The 21,480-nt window shown below is 37.2% G+C and overlaps 1 protein-coding gene and 1 pseudogene across 1 annotated transcript; one reads left to right on the forward strand and one right to left on the reverse strand.

The window, feature by feature from the left end:
- The first annotated feature begins 1,971 nt into the window (after positions 1-1,971).
- On the forward strand, positions 1,972-4,766 carry LOC125273158 (annotated as a pseudogene).
- An 891-nt stretch (positions 4,767-5,657) lies between these two features.
- On the reverse strand, positions 5,658-21,448 carry melk (maternal embryonic leucine zipper kinase). The gene is made up of 18 exons (XM_048197634.1): positions 21,242-21,448; positions 20,692-20,772; positions 20,484-20,569; positions 20,185-20,301; positions 19,953-20,096; positions 19,108-19,176; positions 17,721-17,813; positions 17,511-17,609; positions 17,298-17,366; positions 17,115-17,213; positions 16,621-16,707; positions 15,578-15,706; positions 14,829-14,981; positions 13,161-13,428; positions 10,755-10,860; positions 8,229-8,388; positions 7,224-7,327; positions 5,658-6,240 (listed from the first exon to the last, which is right to left on the reverse strand). The coding sequence occupies exons 2-18, from the start codon at positions 20,753-20,755 to the stop codon at positions 6,063-6,065; spliced, it is 2,025 nt and encodes a 674-aa protein (XP_048053591.1). The 5' UTR covers positions 20,756-20,772; positions 21,242-21,448; the 3' UTR covers positions 5,658-6,062.
- Positions 21,449-21,480: the final 32 nt, after the last annotated feature.

The following is a 21,480-nucleotide window of genomic DNA, read 5'->3' on the forward strand; positions in this document are numbered from 1 at the left end:
CCTGTAAAAATTTGTATAATTATAATTTTAACTAAAGTGTGTTTGTGTTACTAAATGTTACATTTAAAGTTAATATGTTTTAAATATACTAAATTTCAACTTCATCATTACAAGTGTGTAATTACAAATATATATTAAATACATGTCAGACAAGCTTACATTATTGTATATTTTAGATTACCATAAATGCTTGTCATTAACCATATTGTCAAAGACAACAGAAGTAATTATGAAATTAGATATAAAGATGTACTTAAGTCCAACTTAAGTGGGTCAAAACTGCCTCAAATTCAGCTAACCCCATTTAATATAAATTTAAAACCATTTCATAAAGTTCATAGCCGTTTTAATTCTAGTACAAGTAAGCTAAAATAAGCTAATCTGTAGTCTTTGTCTGTTTACCTTTGTCTAAAAAAGGCTTGATAAGCAGTAAATATGTCATTGTGTCTATATCTTCAACTATAAAATTAAACCTTGCACTAACAGCAGTTTTTTTTTTACATGTACAAAGATCATGTAATTGTCCTGCACTGCTGGCATATTTGCCAATAGTTTCCTCAGGCTGAAAAGACATTTCGGCATGAGAATCAAACTCTTCATTTGTTCCTCAACCACTGGAACCAGTCGTCCGTTAACAAAACAACACAGCGAATAATTTTTCCCATTGGAGACATCACACGCCGCCATCTACTGTACATGCCCATTAGCTCTGGGTCTGTGTGTGTGTGTGATGGAAACCCACATCTCTGTAATGTGAAGTCCCCTAATGAACAGGCACCAGACTGCAAGCGGCATCAATGGAAAGCAAAATTCGTTAAAACTGAAGGAGGTAATTGGAAAGTGAGCCGTCACAGTGCAGGCGCCTTCTGAACCTGTCAGATTCGTAATGAAGAGAAACATCACTGCCTTCGTTGACCCAAGAAAACACACAAAGACAGGCAGAGGAAGGGGTAAACACATGTTCACCTCATTACATTTAGCACCTCAATGGTATATAAGTGAGAGTAATGCAGGGAAATACCTGGGGTCATGTGTTAGCAGACTCTTTAGCGTACTTGCACTGATATGAAAACAAATTCACCTTTTTTCCACCATTTTAAGCCTACACTACAGTACAAGATTACTTATGGTTATGAAGTAATTAATTTTTTCGTCTATAGACTACCAAAGAACATTCATAGTAAGGAAGAGCAGAAAGAGCTTAATTTAAACTAAATAAAATATATATTGAGGTTATGGAGAAACAGAAAGAGATGCCTTAAGGAGATGTGAGAGAGATGACAGCGAGCGTCTGTTCCTGCAGCTGGCCCTTGCCCCGCCTCTATAAAATGCACAGCAGGAGTCATTATCAGTGGGGGGGTTAGTTCATCCCCATATTACCACCTTACCCCCCCCCCCCCATTAACCATCCACCTCCCCAGCAGCTCACACACTTCATCTGATGTTAACTATGTAAGCACTCATATCTGTCACACTAATAGCTATTGTTATGCTGATATGCACAGTAGGACTGACACACAGGTTGCTCCCACTTCAATCATAATAGAACAGTTAAAGCAAGATAATACATGATCTTACCAGCATGTGACATATTGGTTTTACAGACCTACACATACCATAAAATGGTGGGAGGGGTTTCAGCTATTCAACTTTATTGAAGTAATATTAAACAGTTTGACAGACTGAAGGGAGGTTTGTCGGCATCAGAAGATGTATGAGTACAATAAAAACCTGAGTTCATCAGTGACAGCCAGGAAAGACTGGGTGACAACCATGAATAGAGTGGTGAAAGGAGTGCTGGAAAGTCAGTGACAGCTCAGAGAGACGGCGACCGGGGAAGAAAGAGCTGGCAACCCAAACTGTGTCCTCTGTGAGGACTCCCCCCACAAAGCTACGAAGAATCCAATGGCAAGATACCCCCAGGGGTGCCCGAGGTGGGGGGAGGATGAGCACCCCAGCCGGACAGATATAATGGTTTTAGACCCAAGCAATGGAAAAACAACTACGAATAGCCAGTGCTTATGTGGCAAAGTCTGCAAGAACGATTGTGGCTTGAAGATCCACCAAGCAAGAATTAAGTGTTTGGTAGGAGGAGGAGCAGCACAACGCACAGGTGTTCAACCTGGTGAGACGCAGGAGGAGCCAGTCCTGGAGTCACTCCACAGTGCCTTGAACCTCCACGTGTTGCAAGCAAATCCCCCCAACATTAAGTTCAGCAGGAAGCTGATCAAATGGCCAGCAGCTAGTATGACTTCACTGTGGGAACAGTTTGATGAAGATATCAATCAGATTCTGGAGGCAATGGTTAAGGGAGAGGCTGATAGAAAGCTGCAAGTCATCATTGTCAGCATGGGAGCAGAACGGTTTGGAGAAGAGGAGGGAAAAACTATGAGAACATCTTACTAAAAAACCACAGAGAGGTAAGAATTCACAACATCAGGCAGGAGATGAGAAGAGGAGATGAGATGAAGTCCCAGTACAAGGAAGCAGGAGAGAGTGAGTGCATTGGCTTAGCTCAGCTGATGGGTTTCCTGCGAAAGATCAGGGTCCTCTGTCGAGCAGAGTGGCATCAGAGGCGCAGACGGGAAAGGGCCCGAAAACGTGCAGCTTTTATAGCTGACCCCTTTAAGTTCACCAAGGAGTTACTGGGGCAGAAGTGCAATGGAAAGCTGGTCTGTTCACAGGAAGAAATGAATCAACATTTGAGCAACACATATAGTGATCCTAAGAGAGAACAGGAGTTGGGGCAGTGTGACATCTTGATAGACCCTCCTGAACCCAACACACAGTTTGACTTGTCAGAGCTGCAGTTGAAGGAAGTCAGAGAGGTTGTTTGTAAGGCAAGGGCAGGTTCTTCACCTGGACCAAGTAACATCTCATACAAAGCGTACAAGAACTGCCCTAAGCTCCTTTGTCATCTGTGGAAGATTCTGCGTGTTATCTGGAGAAAGGGGAAAATTCCAGAGCAGTGGCGATGGGCTGAAGGTGTATGGATCCCAAAAGAGGAAAACTCAACCCAGATAGACCAGTTCCGCATAATCTCCTTGCTGAGCGTAGAAGCAAAGATCTTCTTCAGTGCTGTTTCCAACCCATTGTGCAACTATTTGCCAGAGAACACCTACATAGACACAACAATACAGAAAAGTGGAATTTCAGGTATTGGAGCACAATGATGTAGTGACCCAGCTCATTAGGGAGGCCAGAGAAAACAAGGGCAACTTAGCAGTTTTGTGGTTAGACCTGGCAAATGTGTATGACTCAATTCCACATAACCTGGTACAACACACACTGACTAAGTATCACATCCCCAGTAGGATTAAAGACCTCATTAACGATTATTACTGTAACTTTAGGATGAGGGTCTTTTCAGGAGCAATGACATCAAGCTGGCATAAGGTCGAGATCGGTATCATCACAGGATGTACTATTTCTGTGACACTGTTCTCCCTAGCCATGAATATGCTTGCTAAGTCTGCTGAACCAGAGTGTAAAGGACCTGTGACAAATTCTGCCCAGTGACAACCACCCATCAGGGCCTTTATGAATGACCTTACAGTCACCACAGAATCAGTTCCAGGATGTCAGTGGATTTTACAGGGCCTTCAGAAGCTGGTGGACTGGGCCTGTATGCATTTCAAACCGACTAAATCGAGATCTTTGGTACTGAAAAAAGGGAAGGTTGAAGAGAAATCCAAATTTCACATTGCAGGTACAGCCATCCCAACTATCTCTGAAAAGCCAATCAAGAGCCTAGGCAAGGTGTTCGATAGTTCTTTGAGGCAGAGGCAAGGCTGCAGCACAGGAGACTGGTGGGTGTGGTTACACAAGGCAGAGCTGGGCTGGGATCCTTTACGGCGACACACATGAAGAACAGTAGAGGAAAGGAAAGGAACCGCCTTGTTCTGGAGGAAGTGAGAGCAACTGTAGAAGAGATTAGATCCTGGCAGTGGGAATGAAACAACAAGGTGCATGGACAAGATGGGAGAATGCGATACAGAGGAAAGTCACCTGGACAGAGCTTTGGAAGGCTGAGCCACACCGCATAAGATTTCTCATTCGGTCAGTGTATGATGTTTTGCCAAGTCCGTCAAATCTGCATGTATGGGGGAAAATAGAGTCACCAGCATGCCTACTGTGCTCCAAGTGAGGAACCCTGGAGCATATCTTGAGCTGTTGTCCAAATGCACTTGGAGAAGGATGGTATTGATGGAGGCATGATCAAGTCCTGAAGACCATCGCTGAAGCTATCAGCGCAGCAGTTGAGAGGGCAAAGAAGTCCCGACCCAGCAAGTATAGTATTGATTTTGTCAGAGCTGGGGAGCAGCCTAAGTCTATGAAAAGGAAATCAGTAGGCATTCTGGCCTCTGCAAGGTATTGGCAGCTGTTAGTGGACCTGGATAGGCAGCTGAAGTTCCTTAGCCATATCACAGTTACCACCCTGCGACCAGACATTGTCCTAGTGTCAGAATCCACAAAACAAGTTGTGCTGCTGGAACTGACAGTCCCATGGGAAGATTGCTTGGAAGAGGCCTTTGAGAGGAAGCTTTCCAAGAATGCAGGACTGGTAAGTGACTGCAAGCAGGCAGGATGGAGAGCAAGGTGTATCCCAGTGGAGGTTGGATGTGGGGGGATTTGCAGCACGTTCCTTAGCTAGAGCCTACAGAGAGCTGGGGATTGAGGGAGTGAGCAAGAGGGCAGCTATCTGCAGCAGCAGAGAAGGCTTCAAGGTGGTTATGGCTCAAAAGAGGAGATCCATGGTGTACTAAGTAGCTAGCCAGCTGGACACAAGCTGGGGTCTGATCAGCCCCAGCTGGGTCACCTGGAGGAGGGTGTATGATGTTGTAAGACCCGAAACACCCAATGATTCCAGGAACATCACTGAGGATGTGTCCAGCGGCATCAGAATATGTATGAGTACAATCTGTCTTGGGTAGTTAAGATATAACATAGAACTGAACTTGACTTTAAAGTCAGATTCAAATTAAATTTCACCCTATCTATATTTCTAAATGCATGTTATTGATCTTGTTGTGAACGATTCATCCATGCATGTTTTCTTTTCTTCTGACATTGTAATTTTTAATTAACACATCTTCCAGTGAAACAACTGAAATCTCTCATTCAGATGTGCCTCCATCCAATCAACAACCAATAGATAGAAGAAAAAGTCCCCACCCTACATTTATTTTTTTCATAATCCATTTCACGCACATGTCACAGTACTGAAGAAAAGATCTGTTGCTACTTCTGTTACACTGTGACTTTAATTTATATATTTTTTTACAAGGGAAGTGAATTTTTTCCCCCATTTGGTCACTATTTATGTTCTTCTCAGCAGCCATCTAATAAACAGTACTGCAATATGGCAAATAAATGTTAAATTTAACTACAAATATCCCATTTTGCTTTCGAACGCAAAAAAATTTGTGTTCAAAATATTTTTCAATTAGGAAAATATCATGTCACACTTGCTTGACACAATTTTCCTGCATGAAATTAAATATTAACTAACTCTTATTTTACTTAGATGAAAATAGATTTTTAAGGTTTATAATTTGCTGTGGACAGTTCATTGGGATAATGTAAAGTAAGTTTTAATAAAGTCGAACGGAGGAAAGTGTCTTATATGACAACTTAAAATACATCTGATACAGTGAGACAGATGTTAAAAATATTTATTTAATTAAGTCAGACTGACATTATTACAAAACAAACATGAACAAAATGACAGACATCTTGAAAAGGGTAACAGATTAGATATTTTACATATTAAAACAAATAAAACATGACACTGACACTATATAATGGAGAAGAACACAAAATAAAAGACATTTTCTGCCATAATGCTTTATCAGTATTGCTTATTGCTAAATTAGAAGGATGTATAAAGTGACAAAAATATTTTTACATTTTGATCAAGAGGAGAATACAAAATAATACTGTACTGCCTCCCGCACATAAATGATGAAAAATGATGGACATTGTCATCAACTGGAGGGTCATCTATAATGAACTTCAAACATACTCCATCCACCCATTTAACTCAGGGTGACAAAGTGACATCAGATGCTGGAGGTGGACAGGATGTCCTCTACCAGGTGTTTATACACCCATGCGTCACCTTTGAGCCGCTGTCGACGGATCCCGACCACCTCAGGCTTCTGCAGGATACAAACCTCCAGCTCAAACTGCATGGTCACCTTTCCAAAGTCTGACTGTGTGTGGCACTTTAGAGTATAGCTACAAGAAAAAGAGGACATGATAGCATATAAAAAATAACAACTTAAGTTAATTTTTCAGAGCAGTGGTTCTCAAGCTTTGGGACTGAAAGACCTCCTGTTGTCAAATACAATTTCTGAAGGACGCCCCTCCGTATATGCTGATTATGACAAAGCTGCTTCCTTTCAAACTTTTTATACATGTATAGAATTAATTAACATGCAGTTATGTTCTGTATTATAGAACTATATGTTCAATAAAAATAATAGTTATTGAGGGGAAAATAAATATTAGGGCTGCACAATATATCATTTTAGCATTGATATCGTAAATCAGCAATAGTATAGGTCAGGTATGAATGACATTATAGGTCATCGTATATTTTATACACACACAGGTTTGTTTTGCTATCAAAGTAAGGACATTCCATAGGCATAATGGTTTTTATACTGTACAAACTGTACATTCTATCCCCCTACACTACCCCTACTCCTAAACCTGCCCATCACACAAAACATTCAGCATTTTTACATTTTTAATAAAACATTGTTTAGTATATTTTTAAAGCTATTTTAAATATGAGGACTCATGAAATGTCCTCATTTTTCATGTTTACGTTGTAATACCAGTGTAATACTGTCATTATACAAATTTGTGTCCTCATAAATCACAAACACACATACGTCAAGTATAGGGATTGTAGTTGCAATAAATATTCCAGAATAACATATCACAATGTCAGTTTTTTCAAATATTGTGCAGCCCTAATAAATTATTTGAGTTTACTTTTTTAAATTTTTTAATTATTTTAATTAAGATTAGAGTCAGACTGTTTTAATATAGTAATATCAATTTATTAATTCAAATACTTTTGATTTATCCTGCTGAAGTTTGCTGAGGCCACCTAGTGAGCCCCAGCCCCTGGATAAGAACCACTGATTTAAGGGGAAAAACTCATTTGAATTGCTATTTCAGGCAACAATTGAGGTAAGAGTTTAACTTACCCTTTCTGAACAAAGTCCACATTCTTCTCTGGTAAGATGCTGAGAATCTGATTGAGCACTTGGTCAGCATTAGTCTGACTGGTGAGTGTCACATTGTATTGAGCCTGGAAAACATTTACAGTTTTGAAATCAGATGTAGCCACAGAAAAATTGTTTATACACACTGGCATACATCTAAATTTGCATTGTGGAGAAATTTCCCGAAATTAACAAATTAAAAAAGGTAACAAATGTTAAAGTGACAGTTCAACAACCATTTACTCACTCCAATGTCTTCTGAACCCCTTTTTCCCCATTGACCCCTGAACCCCATTGACCACAGCATGTTCTCAAGGTCATTCTATACATTGAAAGTGAGTGGTCACCACAGCTGTCAAGCAAGATTTGTAGTGAATATTCAGTCTGTTCCTCATAAACTTAACTTCCAAGGGGGCCACAACAAAAAGCATTAAAATAACATAAAATAAACTTGATTGGAATTTCTATAAATAAATATAATTTTTTTTACCTTATGCCAAGCTCTAAAATATTTTATAGGCTAGAAATTGGGAGTAAAAAAAAAAAAAAAAAAAAAAAAATCCTGTACAGTAAACCACAAAAAAATAAAAATAAATAAATAATAATAATAATAAAAAAATAAAATAAAGGGGAAAGTCATGGGAACTTCAAATAATGTTTTGGACAAAGGGGGACCTAGATCTACAAGGTTGCGAACCACTGATTTAATTTTTTTTTGTGTGTGTGTGTGTGTGTGTGTTCCACAAAAAAAAAAAAAATCATACATCATACAGATTTAGGATGACATGAGGGTCATGTCTAAATGATGACCTATCCCTACCTATTTTGGTTTACCCTCAGTGATGTGGTGTTTGCGAGAGGAGTCACTGTTAAAGCAACTGGTTGCAGCAGAGTGATAAACATGCAAAATAATAATTCTTAATCATTGAAATATGGAGAAAAAAGAAAAAAAAAAGAAAAAGAAAAAAAAGGCCAGACGAATGATACCTTAATTTTGCGTGGTCCGTCTCGAGGTCCTTTTTTCTTGCTGGGAGTGAGCATTGTAATGACTTTATCCAGGCCTCTCTCCAGACTGCCAAACACTTTACCTCCCTTGCGCTTCTGCCCACTGTCCACTTGACAGCCAGCCAGGTCCAGAGATCGAGACCTGGACACATTGAAAATGCAGTTTAGAACACAATTACACATTTCTGTAGTTGTAAAACTATCACAATGCAACACAGGCCAAGAGGCAATTACTGGAGAATGGGGCAGTTAAAATAATAAATGGCTCAACAGCACACTCCAAAATTAAGTGCAGCAAGTCCTGCAATTTATTTCACATGCAAAGAGGGTATTGACATAAAGGTAAGGCAAAAAAACAAACAAAAAAAGGACTGTTAACTCTATGGGACAAAAAACATGGGAAAAACACACACATACATATACACACACACTCCTGTTTAAAATGTTGTGGTCGGTACAATTTTTTTAAGAAATTAAGATTTGTTTTCAGTAATTGTTTTCAACATTGATAATAATATGAAATGTTTCTTGAGCAACAAATCACATTAAAATGATTTTTGAAGGATCATGTGACACTGAAGACTGGAGTAATGGCTGCTGAAAATTCAGCTTTTCAATTACATGTATAAATTACATGTTAAAATACATTCAAATAGAAAAAGGCTATTTTAAATTGTAATAATATTACTGCTTCTACTGTATTTTTTTTTTAACCACATCATATGTGTGACTTACTGGCTAAAAAAAATTGTAAATTTACCTCAATGGGAAAAAAATAATTAAAAAAAAGTGTGATATTTTAAAGGTGAAATGTCAATGATTATCTCATTTATTTCTGAATTCAATTTTCCCCACATTTTCAATTGTTTTACTTCAGTGAAAGTCATTCTAGCTTAGAAAGCTTAGATTTTTGTGTATTTTTTAAAAGAAGGGTCAAAAGGATAAACAATGCAAATGTATTTATTTTCACAGCCTTTAGGCCTTCTTTGCTCTTATTTACCAAGGGTAGCAATAATTCTGACCAGGACTATGTAGATGTACAGTGCACAGCATAAATGAGTACACCCCCTCTGAAACTTCTGAAAGTCAGCAATTAATCAATTACTTAGAAGACATATTAAGGTTCTTTAGAGATATAATGTTCCAGCAAGTCTGCTTAATCAATTACCAAAGAAGCATGTCAATTATTCAGGAAAATAAGATTCTTATCAAGGTGATAAAATGTTGTGTAGCAAAAATGAGTACACCCTCCTAAAAGTTACTAAATAAAACAATAAAACAAATTTTGGTGTAAGTTTAAGGCAATATTTGATCAACAGGTAAGTATGTTGAACCAAAACATTTAAAAGAGAAGTCATTTCTTGACAACTAAAAGTGTTATATAGCCCACTGAATCATTCTCAGACTTAATGCTGACAACAATGGAATCACTTGGGAGAGAACTGTCAGGAAACTTATTTCTTAGCACAAAAGAGGACAGTGGTACAAGAGGATTACCAAATCATTGCTTTAAGTGTGAAAATATAGCAAAAGTAACACAGAAATTCAAAAACAATGGATTTGTGACAAGGCCCCTGAAATAATCAGGCCTTCATTTTAAGCTTTCATTTAGTGATGAGGGATTTTTTGCTAGACAAAGAGCAGGAGAAATACCAAGCGAGTGTCTCAGAGCCAGCAAAAGCTATGAAAAGGGTGACTGTTTATCTCACAGAGTAAGATGCAGCCTGCAGAAATGACATGCATGGTTGTTGTTCTCACTGGAACTACCTACTGTAACCAAAGCACAATAAAGTCAGTTAGCCATTTCCAAAGCCCAAATTTACAAAATATACATTCTGGGAATCAATACTCTGGTCTCATGAGACCAAATCAATCATTTTGGATCTAACAGCATCCAAAGTGTTACAGTTTTGCTAGAGGAGGAGTACAGTGAGAAGTGGCTGGTTTCCACATAGTAAAGTTCAGTGGTAGTAAAGCTCTTATATAGGGATGTATGTATGATGAAGGTGTGAGGGATTGGGCTTTATCAATGCTGTCATGAATTCACACACCACTGTGTAATTTACTACACAAACTTGAAACAGAAGATGTGACCCTTTCCTTATTCCCTGCATTGTTGGGCATTTTTTTCAACAATGAGGATATGCATTCTCCCAAGGTGAAAAACCTTCTGTGGACATGTATTGCTCTCAATCTTAACACTCTTGAGAACCTGTAGGGGATTCAGTAGAGACGAGTTGAGCAACACTCCCCATTAAAGATCAGGGCATTTAAGGAGCTCATCATCCAGGAGTTAAACAGGACAGATGTGACAATTTGTCATGAACTTGTACACTCTGTGCCAAGAAGGGTCAGAGCAGTATATTCAAACTTATGGAGGGCTTGCTTGGAAACAATTTTTATAATCCCTTTTGTTCATGGGGCAGAAGTTACACACTTCACCTTTAAATCCCACTCTCTCTTCACTAGTAATTTGACTCTTCTCACAAAATACAGAAAGTTCTTTACCTTCTCTCGGGGCTGAAAGCCAGTATATCCAGTTCTCCTTGTTGGCCGCTCTGCTGTTGGTCCATCTCTCTCCTGTGGGACACTTCTTTAGCGGCACTGCCCACTCCTGCACACACACACGGGATAAACACGTGTCACTAAATGCTACATGCTGCTGCAGCACTGGGAACAGCGACACGTACACCTGTCAGTATGCGCTTCGGGAGTTGTCTCGTACACACGCGCATGCACACATACACACACGCTCCGTCCCCAGTGTGCTCCTGTCCGTTCCAGTGCAGGAGGTGGTGTGTGACAGTAACGAGGTGGACACAGTGGATGTTGGGACATGAAGACTTTTCCCCAGACACATTGCGCCCATACAGACACACACACACTCTCTCTGGTCAAAGTGAATCAAACTAAAGATGCTAGATGTATGAAAAGCACACACACACACACACACACATACACTCTTTTTAGGTGTATTCTTTTCAACTCCACATATGCCATTTAAGCATCTGCAGTCGTCACGTTACTGTGCAAAATGACACCAAAAATGCAATGTTTGCAGAAAATGTACACTTTATCAGAGTAAAAGAAAAAATAAGAGAAATTATCCAGGTATTGTCACTAGTGAAGAGCCTTGATTATACATGACCAGAGAACTCCAATTCACCTATCAATCTATCCTTGCTTTTGTTGAGCATTCATTTTGCTGTCATTTCCTTTTCAAAAAGTAAATAAGTGAAAATACCCAGGCCTTAAAGTTCATAATCACAGTTCATGTTAAAAAAAAATGTAAAAATGGTTTTACATTACATAATTAAATATAAAACTAAGTGGTTAGTGGAACATTACCATAATTAATGTGATCAACTACACCAATTTTTACTCTGCTAGTATACCTGTGGGATGCATTATATTATTTACAGATGCAATTTGGTTTGACATTTTGTAAATGCAATGGCCTAATATTAAGTGAGTGAGGTGAAGTGTCCAAATATATATATATATATATATATATATATATATATATATATATATATATATATATATATATAAACGGTTAGTTCCTGTCCATGATTCTGATTGGTCAATAGCTGTGTTTTATTCACGATAAAACATGGCTATGACCGCTTCATCCAAAGGTTCAGTGTATCACTACACAACACCCTTAGCAACCACTCTTAGCAACGTAAACTGTATGTTCTCAATTGATACTGTTCACTGAAATGTACTGTATTATGCAGAAGAGTATTGTGAGAAAGAGATGGAGTGAGCGAGTTTATTACCTGCATTCAGATTTAGCATTTTCCTTCAGGTAAGTCCTATGTTCGTAATAAAAAATCTGTTTAAATGTCCAATGTATTATCTTGTCCTTTTAACAGTTAAGGGGTTTTCCCATGACTGACAGCGCTAGTCAAAGCATTTGTCAGTTGTATCTTGTTCTGTGTTCACAACAATTCAATCTATTCAATGTAAAAGTCTTCGCAACTGACTGACACACTCATAAAGACAGTCTTTGCCGCCATCTAGTGGCGTAATAATGTTTGTTTGTTTGTTTGTTTATTTTTATTGCAATATCAGCATCTATGGCTATTTTCAGTAACAACATTAAAAAGTGTAATAATGTAACTTCTGTTGCTGTTCAAGGTCAGGGACTAATTTTTCCGGTGGAAGGAAGGCTTTTAGTGAAAGCTTACTTAATGAAAGTTGCATTGATACATATTTTTGGCTTTAATATTTGTATTGTGTGGTAACCGTTTTATAAAAGCAATAAGGTACTCGAGGCTAGTGCTGTATCGTGAATAAGTCACGGCTGAAGGGGTTGCAGGCACTCTGCTTCATGTCGTGCCTAACAACGCCCTTCAGCCGTGACTTATTCACAATACAGAACAGCCTCTTGTACCTTATTGCTGTATGTATATATATATATATATATATATGATGGCAAAGCTAAACTTTTAGCAGCCATTACTCCACTTTTCAGTGTCACATGAATCATTTTAGTATAAATTTCTTATTATTATCAGTTTTGAAAACAGTTGTGGCGTTTAATATTTTTGAGTAAACTATATATTTATATAAAATACAATTTAAATGTTTTGCATAGTTAAAATTGTAAGAATATTTCACAATATTAGAGTTTTTACTGTATTTTTGATCAAATAAATGCAGCCTTAGCAAGCAAGTCTTCTTTCAAAAACAATACATTTTTTTTTTTTTTTAAACTTACCAACCACAAAATGTTGAATAGTAGCATATGATTTAGTGCACAAGGAAAAAGAATTTCATTCAGAAATGTGTGCTCTTCAGATATATAAAACGTTTTTTTTTTCAACAGATTGTAAAACATATCAAAATTATATAAAAGTGCATCAGTTGTGGTGCCATGACGTGTAATCGATTCATTATTCAACTCACCTTTGTTTGTGTCACTACTTGTGTTAGTGATGTTGTTGTTGGGTGTTGTCGCTATAGTTCTGTTGGATTTGACCTTTCTGCTGCACATTGGAGTTCGAGGGGCTGGCAGAGCAAAAACATCTCCATCTGTGCCCGTCACAGCATTCTCTTTATTTTCTTTGGTTCTATCACGTCTCTCTGGCTTCTGTTGGCGGGTTCTTCCATGCTCAATGATGGGGGAGTAGCCTATTTCATTCCGTTTCTTCTCTGATGCTTCAGAGGTGAGCTTCTGGAGAAGACAAGAGTTTCCACATTAAAAGGGGCATGACATAAGAAATCAAATGAGCCTTGATCTAGTAGTGTACCATTAAAACATTTTGCTCAATGCGTCATCCTCATTATAAACAAAGCATTTATTAAAAAAGTTCCAAAAATGGCTCACACATTTGTGACATCACACCAGCAAACATATTTGCATATGACTGCCTCCAGAGCAAGGTATCGCCAAATTTTACATGATCGCACCACAAGCCCCGCCCACTGGCATTTAGTCACTTAACGGCCGACATTTCCCTACACTTGAAAAAAAGCAAATAGAACCTATTATAATCACTGACACCGTCTACACTGGTTGGATACAGTATACAGATGCTTGTTTACTTTCTGACGTATCCACCAACTTGAATCTGCCGACAAGAGGACAAATGAAAGAGTAAATGGAAGCATAAAGGAAACTGCTAATTTCTTTAGAGACTTCAGAAGGATACCAGCGCCACAAACAAGCGAATTTGACAGCAGATTGTTTTGTAAACGAGGCACAGCGTAACAGTTTGCAAAGAAACCTTTGTTGACAGATGAAGCAGTCAGCTGAACTGGATCTGACAGCAGCAACAGCAACAAACCATAAGTAAACTATTTCATAATGCTTTGTCTGTAAATTATAATAATTTCATTGATACTGTTTCTTATGCAATGGCATTGGCCAATCATAAAAGTGGCTGTTTTTCGACAAGCCTTAAAAGGAGCTGCCCCTTAAAAACCAATAATTTCTATCATAGGGTCAGAATGAGGGTTGAAAATCATTGTTTTTCCACATATATTTGTTTTTTTGTGTGCAAAAAAAAAAAAACACCCACTAAATTATTAGTGACTCTCAAGGAAATTACCCCTTTAATAAGTAAGGTGGTTTATATAAGTGGTTTATTATCAGATTATTTCTTTTAACAACGGCAAATAAATTTATAAAAGTTGTTTTTGTGAGAGCCACTGAGAACTACAAACTTGAGTGTCACGAAATGCGGAACATGAAACACATCACATTACCAAAGTTGAATGCGTTGCAATTACTGTTTTGCGTTGCTGTAAACTGTTAGTAATATATTTATAATGGTTGCAAGTTCATAAACTTCCCTAAATAAATGTTTATTAACCTGACCAAACACAATCCAGTTCTATCAACATTGCAGAAGGACTGTTTCTCCAATTGCCATTCTGCACAGTATGCCACTTTGGATGAAAAAAAGTATACTAAATAGTAACAATATTACTAATGAGACAAGTAAAAGGTGGCCAGAGAAAAGGTGTGGAGAAATAAAAAAAGAAAAGAAAAGAAAAATAAAGACTTTGGCCATATAAGCAGCACTGGACAAGAGGGAAGAGCAGACAAATAAAGAGAACACGGAGGCTAACCATGCGTGGAGTGTTTGTGGTCTGTGTGTTCTTGGGCGTGAGAGGGGTCCAGGGATTCTCGTCATCGTAGCAATCAGGGGGGAAGACCATAGAGCCAAGCACCACTGGGTGAACACCATCATCATCCTCACTGAAGCGTAGACTCTTCTTCAGCTGAGACACAGATACACAAAATAAAACCCCTGTAAATAACTGCAACTACAAAAGCATTTATACATCAACACCTGACTAGCGATATTAAAGTCACAGTATTTTGTTGCAGTATTTGTTATCCGTGCAAATCATTTTTTTTTTTTTTTTTAAACCCCATAATCTTTAATAAAAATAACTTCCCCTCCCTCTTGCAGCAACATCTCTTCTCTGATGACTTGTTTACCGGCATAAGAGCGGGACAACCTGTCACTCACATGAGATCACAGCAATAGCAAACCTTTTAACCATCCAACTATCCAATCAATTCCCGATGGACAAAATCAAGTCCCACACTAAATTTTTTCTTGTTCGAGAAGATGTTTCACTCGGATACATGTCACAATAGGGGAGAAAAGACTATTCAACTTCATGCCAAATTAATTAAATGCATCTCTTGTATGACTTTTAATGAATCTGAAATACCCTTTGAAAAAAGTACTGCAACATTACCATCTCTGTATTTTTTTCTTATAAATGTAGCGTGAACAGACCATTATGTAATCAAAGCATCTAATAATAGCTTTATGGTCCTGAATGTGTGAATATGAAAGACTTACTTGTATGTCCTGTAAAGGAGAGTACATCGGGTCAAGCATGGGGCATTCTGCTCTCAGACGCACAGGGCGGCCTTGACGCTTTTTAGCCAGCAGTAAAAGGTAGGTGGCGGTCATGTGATCATACTTCCACTGAAGAAACAGGCACAAAGTAAAAATGTCTCTTTTGTGTGATTGATGCATAATTCCCTTGTTTATAACAGAGGGAATTATGAAGACACATTTCAGCAGTTAAAAGTAAGCAGCTTTGGCTGATGCTCTGGAATCTACTGACATCTAGTGGTCATAGTTATAAATTTGAGTCAAATGCCATTCATTTCATTCTCATTACTCTCATGATTATAGTTTGAATCATAACCTGTTTGTATCTGTCAATAAGAATTTTACATTCTTTACAAATAAATTTTCTTCAGTCTGAGAAACTGTTTGCTTCAAATCCTTGAATTGTTACTCAAAGTACATGTACAGTACCATTCCAAAGTTTGGGGTGAGTAAGATGTTCTTTTTTTTTTTTAGATGAATAATTGAATAATTGTATTCAGCAAGGGCACAATAAACTGATCAGAGGTGACATTAGAGATTTTGACACTATTACAAAAGTTTTCTATTTCAAATAAATACTGTACTTTTGAACTTTCTATTAATCAAAAGAATTCTGAAAGAATATGATCACACTTATTCGAATGATTTCTGAAGAATCATGTGACACTGAAGACCGGAGTAATGGCTGCTGAAAATTCAGCTTTGCCATTACAAAAATAAATTAAATTAAAAAATATAATATTAGAAAAGTTATCATATTTCACAATATTACTGTTTTCATTGTATTTTTATCAAACAAATGGATTCTTGGTGAGCATAAGAGACTTGGGAAAAAAAATAAAAAAAATCTTACTGACCCCAAACTTTTGAACGGTAGCATCTTTGCTGTTAGATCTATACAATCAATACAAAAACAAATAAATATTTATGAATTGTAATATTAATAAATATTATATTCATTTTAAATAACAGGAATGACTCTGTAATATGTCTTGTTTCTCTACCTCTGACACAAGTTGGATTGTGCGATGTCTGGACTGTTTAAAAGCCACTGCCATTTCAGTGATACAGTCTTCATCTATATGACCCAACTAAAAAAAGAACAACATAAAGAAAATTATACACAATAGTTTAGTAAGTTAAAAACTGTGGTTCTTCTTTTTCAAAAATAAAATTACATATGACTCCTATACAGTATTCTCTACTTTTAGTAGCTCTGTTCATCAATAAAAAATTAAACACTGCTGCTCAACAAACATCCTGGGTCACATTTGCTTCATTCATTAAGAGGACTAAAAATAGTAAGGGCATATGGATCTGTTAAAGCTTCAAGGGAACAAAAGCAGATATAATTTATGGATAAGTAATCAATAAGAAGCACAACAGCTTTTAAGTCATTTAAAAAATGTTTTATAAGAGCCATATTGGCATCACTTGACAAATTGGACCTTGGAGGCATGAGATACAACTATAAGCATGCTTATAGAGCTCATCTTACAGGATGTTTACTGTGCCACTCCACTGGTGTGCTGTATCCCTTCATAACCCAGGGGTGATCAAGCAACTGTTTCACTGTCAATCGCCTCTTTGGATCCACCTGCAGGAGAAAAGAATAAACTGCCATGAAATTATATGAACTTCCTGAAACGTATCAAACAGACATACAAACCATGCACAGTACCTGCATCATCTGGTTTAGAAGCAGAATGCTAGAAGGCGAAAGCCAGTGAGGGTTGCTGTATTTGCCTCTCTGTCAAAACCCAAGCCAATATTGCATAACATGAGATCACATCCTACACAAAACTACTTTTATTTTCGTAGCTAAATAAATGCATGGATAAACAAAATGTGTTGGTGTAATTTTATGCTCACATTAAATAACTAACAAACTTACTGTGATTTTTCTGTAGAGGACCATACAATTATCATCATCAAACGGTAGAAAACCACACAGTAGAGCGTAAAGCAATACACCCATACTCCACACATCAGCCTGAAACATATACACACCCCATACCATGAGATCATGATAAATAATTTCTTAAACTTATAATTAAATTTGTCATTCCTTTTAAATATGCTGAAACGCATATGGCGCACTGACCTCAGAGCCGATGTAAGCCTTGCCCTGAATGAGCTCTGGAGCTGCGTATGCTGGACTGCCACAACAGGTCAGCAATTCAAAACCCAAACCGCCCTAATAAAAGTAAAATTCAAAACTTTTAAAATGCCACTAAAGCATTTACTCTGAATCTAGACCAGCTCAAATATTTAGTTAAAAACCAATGGACGTGTTATTTACAAAAATTAAAGGGTTTCACCCAAAAATGAAAATTCTGTCATTTGTTACTCACCCTCATGTCGTTCCATACCTGTAAGACCTTTGTTCATCTTCGGAACACAAATTAAGATATTTTTGATAAAATCTGATGGCTCAGTGAGTCCTGCATCGCCAGCAATAACACTCCCTTTTCCAATGCCCAGAAAGCTACTAAAAACCATTTAAAACAGTTCATGTGACTACAGTGGTTCAACCTTAATATTATAAAGCGACAAGAATACTTTTGTGCCAAAAATAACAAAATAGCCACTTTATTCCAAAATATCTAGTGATGGGCAATTTCAAAACACTGCTTTCATGAAGCTTCGAAGCTTAACGAATCTTTTGTTTCGAATCAGAGGTTCGGAGCGCATACCAAACTGCCAGAGTCACGTGAACTATTGAAGATTCAAAACACTTATGACATAACGAAGCCTCGTGTACTGAAATCATGGGATTTTGGCACTCTGAACCACTGATTTGAAACAAATGATTCAGTAAAGCTTCATGAAGCAGTGTTTTGAAATCGCCCATCACTAGATATTTTGGAATAAAGTCGCCATTTTGTTATTTTTGGCGCACAAAAAGTTCTCGTCGATTTATAATATTAAGGTTGAACCACTGTAGTCACATGAACTGTTTTAAATATGTTTAGTAGCTTTCTGGGCATTGAAAAAGGGAGTGTTATTGCTGGTGATGCAGGCCTTACTGAGCCATCGGATTTTATGAAAAATATCTTAATTTGTGTTCCGAAGATGAACGAAGATCTTACAGGTGTGGGACGAAATGAGAGTGAGTAATTAATGACAGAATTTTCATTTTTGGGTGAATTAACCCTTTAAGTTCATATAAAATTATTAATGATACTATTTTCTTCTGTAGAGCAGCAATATAGCTAAACTGAATTTGTTTCATAACTGATGAACTTTGCAACATTGACACTATTGAACTGAACAATCAACATTGAACTCAATTGAGCTGAATAATGACACTAATTGTATTCTGTGGAGCTGTTTTACTGCTAAAATTTAAGTAGTTTTATAACTGATGGATTTTACTCTTATTTTTTTCTATTTATTACTGTCAAACTTCTTTGAATCAATCTGTATTGTATAACATGCTATATAAAAATGTGAATTGACTTGATGGGGCATAATAGATAGATACACACCTTAGGCTTTGCACAAAGGCCGAAGTCAATGAGTTTCAGGTTATGATCTTCATCAATCAGCAGGTTTTCCTAAGGTCAATAAGAACAGTTAATGTTCTCTATTAAAGTAATAAATTACTGCAAAATGAAAATACTACGGTGGCCGAGAGCTTAATGCACTGCAACTGAAAAAAAGAAAAGAAAAAAACCCCACATGAAAATAAAAGACCCCCCCCAGCATACTAAGAAAACGTCTTCATCAGTTTGACAACACGTGCTGCTAATATTCAAAACTATTCAATGCTCACAAGTGACAAACCTGGCTAAGACACGCTTATTGTTCAATGTCTACTCATAAGTGGTGTTGTTGATGATCTGAAAGGTGAGTTTTTTGTTTATCTTAAGATCCTGATCGTACATGCGTTTTGAGTATTTGCAGCACATGTGTTGTAAAACTGAAGATGTTTTCTTAATTTGCTGGTGTGTTTCTATTTGCATGTGTTCTTCAGTGGCATCGCTTTGAGCGCTCTCGGCCACCATAAAATACTGCCATCATATAGTCACCCTTAAGTTTGTTCCAAACCTGAATATCTACATATACTTGCTATGACATGGATTCAGCTATGACATGGATTCAGAAAAGACCATGTTGATGGTGGTTTTGCGTACTTTTAAAAAAAAAAGCATGAAAACATCAGTCCCCATTCATTGTAATTAAATGGGAAAGAGGAATGAGCAGTGTTCTATTTCTCTTTTGTGTTCCACAAAATAAGGTCTTATGGGTTTATGATGACATGAAGGTGAGTAAATTAAGACAGTGTTCAACTCAGTACACAAAAAAGTCAAGTTCTCATTAACCAACTCACGGGTTTGAGGTCTCGGTGGGCATAGCCCTGGCTATGAACATAGGCCAACGCAGAGATGATCTGACGGAAAAACACTCGGGTCTCTTCCTCTGATAACCGGTCTTTAGCAATGATGTAATCAAACAGTTCTCCTCCAGGACAGTACTGAAAGAGTGTCAAGATATATGCATATAAACATATGAAGCATAATCCATTTTCGTTAAGCAGCAGAATCACGTTCAGCAAAACATACCTCAAGCACCATGTAGATCTTGCTTGATGTCTCGATGACATGGTAGAGACGACACACATGTTGATGACTGAGGTTCTTCATAGCCTCCATTTCTGTCTTTACTCGAGGCAGATCATCCTAGAGACAGATAACACACTTTAAAGAGCATTTCTTTATAAAATAACATGCTCATTTTCATCATGCTAATAATGTGTTTCATCTAAATGTGAAATAAATTAAGCAATATCTTCATACCTTCTCCACAACCATCAAATGTAGTCATGCAAATGGTAAGGACAGGATTAAGAAGAAGATCTTACCCCTAGGTCTTTCTTCTCCATTATTTTGATGGCCACTTTCTCCCCTGTCAGTATATGTCTGCCAAGTTTGACCTTGGCAAACCCACCTTTGGATTAAAAAATTGCTCTTGATTAAAGGTGATTTTACAACTTTCTCTAATAAACAAAATCTCTGAAGCAATCAAGCACGTATTATATAAAAGCACGTATTATATAAAAGGGAAATTACCTGAGCCAATGGTTTCATAAACCTCATAGTGCTTGAGAAGTTCAGAAGTGCTGTCTACAGGCATACTGAGGACACTTAGACCTGCATCAATAACAGCATGTTTGTTTTCAATTTAAGTATATTAAGTGGACACATTTGTTTAAGACCACTAATTTCTATCATATATTAATATTAAGTACTTGATGACGAATATGGTCACAACGGTATACAAAACATTATCAAAACATAAGATTAAATCACAAAGTCTAGCTTTTATATTCAGTTTTAACTAATTTAATCACTATCTTTAGAAATAATCCGATATTTTTATTTTAATTATTATTATTAAATGATCTTGATTAGTTTTCTAATGCGGCAAGACAGTTCATACTCCTAAGCTTTTATTGACTCGCATATTCGTGGAGTAGAAGAGTACTAAAGCTTTAGCATATTCCAATACATATAAAAGCGAAAAATTGAAAATGTAACTGTGTCAGACTAACACCAGATAATAAATGTACTGACATGGAAAATTGCTTATTTTGACTGACATGTTGAACAACAAACTCACCAGCTGTGCTCCAATGATTCTTTAAAATGCCGATAAAAGAGAGTTCAAAACAACAAAGAACTTATAATTGAAGGTTAAAAAGAGGCAATCGTTTACTCTGTTACTAAAAACTACACATGTTTATAATGCGATATAAAATTAAAAGTTTCAAAACATCTTTCTGTCTAACGTGTTTTTAAAATTTGAATTTCCCACTTGCTACGTCAGACGAGTTCCTGTTTCCGGTAGTAATAAAAGTC

The sequence above is a fragment of the Megalobrama amblycephala genome, linkage group LG7, assembly GCF_018812025.1.
Source record: "Megalobrama amblycephala isolate DHTTF-2021 linkage group LG7, ASM1881202v1, whole genome shotgun sequence".
Taxonomy (NCBI): domain Eukaryota; kingdom Metazoa; phylum Chordata; class Actinopteri; order Cypriniformes; family Xenocyprididae; genus Megalobrama; species Megalobrama amblycephala.

What these genes read in the sequence shown, in the direction of transcription:
- melk (XM_048197634.1), bottom strand. Translation starts at nt 20,755, where the DNA reads ATGCCTGTAGACAGCACTTCTGAACTTCTCAAGCACTATGAGGTTTAT. An exon ending in CCACAAACACTCCACGCATG is followed by an intron (nt 13,429 to 14,828) that starts GTTAGCCTCCGT and finishes TGTCTTCTCCAG; the next exon opens with AAGCTCACCTCTGAAGCATC. An exon ending in GCTTTCAGCCCCGAGAGAAG is followed by an intron (nt 8,389 to 10,754) that starts GTAAAGAACTTT and finishes CAATGTGTCCAG; the next exon opens with GTCTCGATCTCTGGACCTGG.